The sequence below is a fragment of the Macrobrachium rosenbergii genome, chromosome 2, assembly GCF_040412425.1.
Source record: "Macrobrachium rosenbergii isolate ZJJX-2024 chromosome 2, ASM4041242v1, whole genome shotgun sequence".
NCBI lineage: Eukaryota > Metazoa > Arthropoda > Malacostraca > Decapoda > Palaemonidae > Macrobrachium > Macrobrachium rosenbergii.
In genome coordinates, this window is record NC_089742.1 from 6,736,230 (window position 1) to 6,744,007 (window position 7,778).

Consider the following 7,778-nt stretch of genomic DNA (forward strand, 5'->3'; position numbering starts at 1 on the left):
TGGAAAAGAGAATAGAATAGCATAAAAAAATGTGTGAGATATGAACAGGGGAACTGTGGTATTTTTGTACATGTTAGTGAGAACAATCATGCTATCAACTGAAAAGGGGCAAAGAGGATTGTATATTCTAATAATGCACTGGAAATGAATATCATTGAATCTAGCTTTATAAAAAAAAAAGTTACAGCCATAATATGAATATCAGTCAATGGATGTACAAACTTGATCTTTTAATATCAAAAGAAATTTGTAAATTGTTAAAATTTTAAGGTAGGCAGTAGAGCTGTATAGAAATAAGATTATCATATTTGTAAACACAGTACGGGGGCAGCAGTGCTAATGAGTTATCCAACTCTGCCTCCCTGACACCTGTCAGGTGTGGACGGTCCAGTGGTTCCCAACCGGTTGCCGCGGCACCAAGGGGTGCCATGAGATCTTTTGAGGGTGCCGCCAAAATTCCGGGGAAAAAATTGCAAAATTGCACTTACGTCACTCTCTCTTGGCGGGAGAGGGGGAGGAAGGGAGGGGACTACCGAGATAGCGGAGGGCCCTTTTCCACCCCGCCTCACCCCACCCGTTCCTCAGTTAGGGTTGTGGACTGACGCGTATAAACGTACGGGACAGGGCGCACAGAGAGTCGCCAGTCGCCTCTCGCCAGCATGCCTCAGTACTGATTGGTGACGCAAAGGAGGCATGTGGTACGTATTGCTAACTAGCTTAGTTCGCGAGTCGTTTGTTTACCTTTTCTTTTTTTTTTATTTAGTAATTACGAAGTATTAGTGATGAGTTTCTCTATGCTTTATAACACCGAAAGCAAAATTTTATCATTTTTCTCCTGTAATACCAAATGCAAACACATTGTAAATTTGCGATCAATTGCAATTCTTGTGATAAGCTAAAACTGTTTGTCGCTTTCTACGTAACTGTCAGAAACTAATTTAAACCTCTATTTTTTTTCCTTTTTTTAAGAATGCGTCTTATCTGACAGCGTCGAGAAAGAAGGATGGATAAGTTCGTTGTGAGGAAGCGAAAAGACCAAATGGTGGCTTCCAGTATTGGTACTGCTTCGAAGTCAAACATTGAAGGTGTTCCTGGTCCATCTGAATCAAACTGCGAAAAGGGGAAACACGCATCTCTCTCGAAGAAAAGGACATATATTGATGCCTATTTAGCATATGGTTTTACTTCAAACAATGATGAAGATGATCCGCGCCCTGTGTGTTTAGTTAGTGGAGCTTCACTCAGCAATGAGGCCATGGTGCCTAGTAAGCTCAAGCGGCACCTTAATAGCAGACACCCTTTTGTGTCACAGTGGGACATGGCATATTTTTCTCGTTTGTTAGAAGGGCTAAGTAAGGCGGCTACTAAAATGGTCAATAAGGTATCAGTAGCTGACACTACTCTTGAAGCTTCCTTCAGAGTTTCAGAACTGATAGCAAAGAAAATGAAGCCTCATACAACTGGTGAAGAAATCATTGGCCCTGCATGCAACATAATTGTAGAAACAATGCTTGGCAAAGAAGCTCAGGAACAGATTTCGAAAGTACCTCTTTCAATAACGCAATCAGCCGCAGGATATCTGAAATGTCAACAGATATTAATGAAGAAGTTGTGAAGCAGATAAAATCAAAAAGAAAATTTGCATTGCAAGTAGATGAGAGTACTGACATAGCTTGAAAATGCCAACTGCTTGGGTTTTGCAAATTCATTGACAAGGATATTGTGGAACAGTTTATGTTTTGCAAAGAATTACCGACTACAACCACTGGAGAGGATATCTTTGCATCTGTAAATTCGTACCTCACTGAACATGGTCTTTCATGGAATTATTGTTGTGGCATTTGTACTGGTGGTGCACCGTCGATGATAGGGAATTACAAAGACTTCATCACCAGAGCATTGAAAGAAAATCCATCTATAATTACAACTCACCGCTTCCTACACAGAGAGGCGTTAGTAGCCAAGACGTGTAGAGAAAAGTTGACTGAGGTTTTAAAACAGAAGCTGTCAAGATGGTTAATTTCATCAAATCCAGGCCACTGGAAAAGACTTTTTCAAAAGATGTGTCAAGAAATGGGTGCGGCTCATATTTCACTGATTTTGCATACTGACATAAGGTGGTTATCAAGAGGTGTACTGTACCGCGTTCTTGAACTCAAAGAAGAATTAAAAGCCTTTTTCCGAGAGGAGAGACATGATATATTCATAAAACTGCTTGAAAATCATACTTGGTGTTTGAAGCTGTCATATTTGGCAGACATTTTCATGAAGCTGAATGAACTAAATCTCTTAGTGCAGGGGAGACTTCAGGGAATTGTAACATCAGTTAACAAGATGAAAGGTTTCCAGAGAAAACTGAAATCATGGACGTCGGCTGTTCAGAAAGACGATGTGTCAAACTTCCCTTCTCTTCAACACCCAGGATATAACGGTCTTGGAACTGTAAAAAATCTGATTCTTAATCACTTGGAACAGCTGAGAGAAGCAGTTGATAAGTATTTTCCGTCGCTTTCTACAGAGAAACTCGATTGGATTGTATCACCCTTCAAACTGGCTGATATGGCTGAAGAGCTGGACTTCACGGCAATAGAACATGACGAATTTCTTGATATGTCTGCTGATTCAACACTGAAAGTCAAATTTGAGAAGAGTGACGTGACACTGGCAGCTTTTTGGCATGGAACATTGGAGGAACATCCTAATTTAGCTAAGAAAGCTATTTCTGTACTTTTGCCCTTCTCCACATCGTATCTGTGCGAGCAGGCATTTTATGCCATGGCTACAATAAAATCGAAACAAAGAAATAGGCTTCTTTCACTTGAGGACGATATGCGGGTGGCATTATCTTATCGTTGATAAGATATCAAGAGTTTGCGTTCCAAGCATCAATCACAAGTTTCACACTGAGTATAGATGCATGGTTCACTGTGGTCTATTTGTGTGTTTGTTTTGTATCATAAACACTGTAACTACTTGAATACATTGTGCAACTACTGTAAAACTTGTCACAATTACATGTTTGTATCGTTATACTATTTTTTATTATAGCAGGATCAGTTCTAAAGAGTATTTTCATATCATATATGATTCTAGGTATAAGGTGTTGTTGCATGCAAACTGTCGAAATAAAAAAATATATAACAAAAAAAAACTACGGAGATTTTAAATATATATTTCCTTATTAGGGTGCCGGGAACTTTTGAAAGGCTTGCCAAGGGTGCCTGAAACCAGAAAAGGTTGGGAACCACTGTGTGGACCTGTAGTCAGTCTCCTATGGTCAATACGTTTATCATTATTGTCCCCTGAGAGTATATGGTGATTTTTAGCCAAATGAGTTTTGAAGGCCACTCCTACCTTGACACCGGCCTATGGGCGGATCTCTAGTCTCAAACTGTTGTGTAGTTCGTCAGTACCGTTTATGTAGTATATATATTTGTGACTTCTAATACTATGTAAGAGTCCTTCGTCAATGGCTTGGGAATAAAGTCGAAACCGGTCAGGACCTACACCCTGTCTCCTATTTTTCACCTGTGGTAATGTGTAAAAATGAATCACGTACAAAAAGTGATTAAATATATATATATATATATATATATATATATATATATATATATATATATATATATATATATATATATATATATATATATATATATATATATATATATATATATATATATGCGTGTGTGTGTGTGTCTTAATGCAAAGTTACTATGAAAAATAGGCCTATACTTTAATCAGGGATCTGAATGCAGAAACAGTGAGATTTTTAGCTACCTGTATCTTTACTTTTGTAATCATAATAAATCTAACTGACAACTTAATTATCGTTAATGTGCTTTACAAAATTATAAGTTTATAAGGCTCGAAATAGTTGAATTATAATTATCTAACATAGGTAGGTAGATAGAGAGAGTGAAAAAGAATGGCTTAATGTATTATCATAAAAGTGCAAATCATCTGTAGCTGAATATATTTTGGAATGTTATTTTGCGACATTCAGTTATTATCACGCATATGATTGAAAAGTTCCATAAATGCCTATAGTTATGAAAAAATTCGGGAGTGTTTGTTTAGACTGGGAATAACCAAACCTTCACACCAAAGTTTTTCAAGTAGTTACTTATAGACTCAATGATGTGTCATAATTTTTTTTCATACTGTTTTTTTTAGTTTTCTGAAAAGAAAACTATTTGTGCCGACTTTGTCCGGTTGCACTTTTTTCTCAGTGCGCTTTTTCTGTCCGCACTTTTTCTTTCCGTCCTCAGATCCCAAAAACTACCGAGTCTAGATGCTTCAAAATGGTATCTTGAACATCCACCCTCCAGTCATCAATCATACCAAATAGCAGCCCTCTACTAGTAGCCTCAGTAGTTTGTATTTTAAGGTTAAGTTAGCCATAATCGTGCTTCCTGCAGCGATATAGGATATGCCAGCACCGGCCCGTGGTTGAAGTTTCATGGGCCACAGCTCATACAGCATTATACTGAGACCACAGAAAGATAATCTGTTTTCGGTGGCCTTGATTATAAGCAATGTCTATGGCCTTTGCAGCTAAGCCCCGCCCACCGCATGCCAGTGATTGGCTAGCTCTCGAAAGGGGAATAACGTCACACTTGTTAACAGTCCAAAATAATTGCCATTGCGTATTTGACTCCGTTCTGTCATGTTGAGCTCCGTGCATGAACGATGACACCACAGATTTGGGTTCCCGGAATTGTGAAGTATGCATTTGATATCTCTGATAAAATATTTATTAAGTTATAATGATATCATTACGAAGTTCTTGGATCATTCTGTCTCTGCATCTCTTGTTTTTTTTTTTTTTTTATTTTGATCATGCGCAGCCTAGATACACAAGCATCTTGCTTTTTTTTTTTAATTGGTGTTGGCCTACGTAAGGGATTCCACATAGACTACATTAATTGAAATGAAGCATAGACTTATGCAGCCAGTTCCGATAATAGGGAATTAATTCATCATAATCCTGCATGTCAAATGTTAATATTATTGTGAGATTAGGCCTACATATAAAATTCTTATATTTTTTAGGCAATGCCGGGCATAGGCCTACACGTCAATCTCTTATATTTTGAGGATATGGAGTAGCTTTTAATTAATATAGTAGCTCCGACCCCACGATATATAATTCATATGCATACGGTGAAATGTACACGTATAAGCATGTGTACTTGCATCGATGGCCATAGTAAATTTAAAACCACTTATACCACAGAGTATAAAAGTAAAATTTGTAAGCATGTAGCCGGTGGCACGCATAGACCGATTATGGGGCTGCCCTAGCATTACACCAAACTATCGAACTGCTCGCAGTGAATTATAATTGAATATGCATTTACAAAAGGGATAGCAAATTATATTACAGTGGTGAGTAGAATATAAGGCTACTGTAGCATTTCTATAAAAATGAAGGCAATGGTAGGAAGGCATCATAAGATACTTCACGAAAAAAAATAATAATAAAATAAATAAATGTTAACTGAAAAATGTTATGTATGAGACGATCCAAACCAGTCTGCGAGTAGTCCATTATTCATTTGCCTTGGGGCATTCTTGTAAATTAACCTGTTGGACAAAAGGATACATGAGAATCAGTAAAATCTCTCTCTCTCTCTCTCTCTCTCTCTCTCTCTCTCTCTCTCTCTCTCTGCTGTTAGGAGAATATTCTAGCGGAAACTGTATTCACAAAGATCTCGATTAATTTGAATTAAAACAAATTACTAAGTTTCAATTAGGCTTAACAATAGTAGGAAGACAATTCTTTACACTAGTATTTTACGAATAGGTCTATGTTTATTCTGCAATGGTAGGTTACCATACGAAAAATTTCCGGAGACACTACAAGCACCATAACAGTAGTAACAATAACAAGAACAACCACGACAAGAATCACAATAAAACTGCTGAATATAAGATACGGATAAACATATAATCCAACCGTCATAAGCTGTGTAAACCGAAAAAATTTTTAGGACATTATAGGTCTACGTCATTTTTTATAATGTCCTTAAGAAAATTCTCAGCAAATCATATCGAATATGACTCGTATAGCCTATCATACAGTAACTTTAAGTTAAAAGTTCATATTTTAGTTTAACTTTGAGCTGATTAACAGTTACGAAGGATTAGACTTATTTTACGTGGCTAAGAACCAATTGGTTTAGCAACGGGACATGGAATCCGAACCACATTATACCGAGAAATGAATTTCATCTCTAATTCTTCATTAGCCGGCCGGAGAGTCGAACGCGGGGTAGCCGAGTACGATATCGACCCGTCCAATGAGGAACTACTTTAAGTTAAACATAGGCATATTCTGGTTTAGAAGAATGCAGTCACTGCCTGTCATCCCACCGAATGTGCAAATGATTGCAATGATATAGATTTTTGACTATTAAAATGTACTAAAATTTCCTAAAATTGGTATGGAATACCAATCTGCATAGCTCTGAGAAAGTCTTTTTGTTTAGGTTTAGAATTGTGAACAATCTTGACAATATGAGGCGGTAATTATTATTGTCTTGTAATTCAAGTGCACCGATTCGAACGCAAGACATTCCCTGTGTCGCCTCTGTATTCAGGTGATCTTCATTTACGAAAAACAACATTGCAGCATTGCGGAGCACTCCTGACTTCATCCATTTTTTTTTTTTTTTTTTTTTTTTTACCAGTTTTAGGGAGATGCTTAATATGATTTTATTTCGGGGGTAATATAACGTTTGCTTTTGATAATCAGCAGAACGTATTTTAGTTCTGTAAAACAACCATTGGAGAATTAATGAAGATGAAAAGAACCACAGATTAACCAACTTTTTGAAACCATTGCCAACCATTCAGTTTCAAGGGATGGTCGTGACGTAAGTAGTGGGCGGGGCTTATCTGCAAAGAGCATTGCTTTTTGCTATATATGACGTACAGAAAACTCGATTGCGCCGAAGAAACTTCGGCGCATTTTTTGTTTTACTTGGCCATAATGTTAACGTAACAACCAGAAAATGTTTATAGAATCGTTTCATATTTCCATTTTATAAATGCTATATAGTTAACATTAACCAGAAATACAGTTTATACCAAATCTCTTTACAGCTCACACTGGACAAAGAGATCAGAATACAAAGTCTTGTTTTCGAATTTTAAACTAAAAACAGGCCCTATCGTTTGTTCTATATGTGATCCCGAATGGCCATTCCATGGTCTAATGGAAATAAGGCTTCCCCTGCTGTAGCCTCCTTTAATTTTTATTCAAAATGGATTCTTCATTTCAGCCTTTCCTTGAATTTTGAGAGGAGTATTGATTTTAAGGTGTATCTTTTTCTTGATTTATTTTGTCTTCTGAAACATAGCTATGGACTCCAGGGCAATCATCGTTGCCCTGTTGACCATAAAGGAATTAAATAAATCCATATTTATAATACATACACACAGGCAAACAGACACACACACACACACACACACACACACACACATATATATATATATATATATATATATATATATATATATATATATATATATATATATATATATATATATATATTTACGATTTAAGCTGCTGGATCACTAACTTATAAGAATTTAGGGGGAAAAATACCAGACAGTAGGGGGCATAGGAGGCCCACAAGTAGTGGAGTAAGAGGAGAGTTTTAGGATTGGCCGACACAACCCTTGTCAAGGGTTGGGCCTTTATGTATCCTCAAGGAAAACACATAGAGTAGGTAACTGTTCCTTCTGTCTAAATATCAAAATTTAAGTAAGCT

At 36.9% G+C, this 7,778-nt stretch overlaps 1 protein-coding gene across 1 annotated transcript in view; it reads left to right on the forward strand.

Annotated features, from left to right (window-relative positions):
* LOC136842191 (protein FAM200C-like) overlaps nt 1–2,856 on the forward strand; it is an 11,800-nt gene extending 8,944 nt beyond the window's left edge. The window contains exons 4-6 of the mRNA XM_067109542.1: nt 321–584; nt 989–1,543; nt 1,717–2,856. Coding sequence (XP_066965643.1) covers nt 321–584; nt 989–1,543; nt 1,717–2,856 — 1,959 coding nt within the window. The remainder of the gene's footprint in view (nt 1–320; nt 585–988; nt 1,544–1,716) is intronic.
* The last annotated feature ends 4,922 nt before the right edge of the window (nt 2,857–7,778 follow it).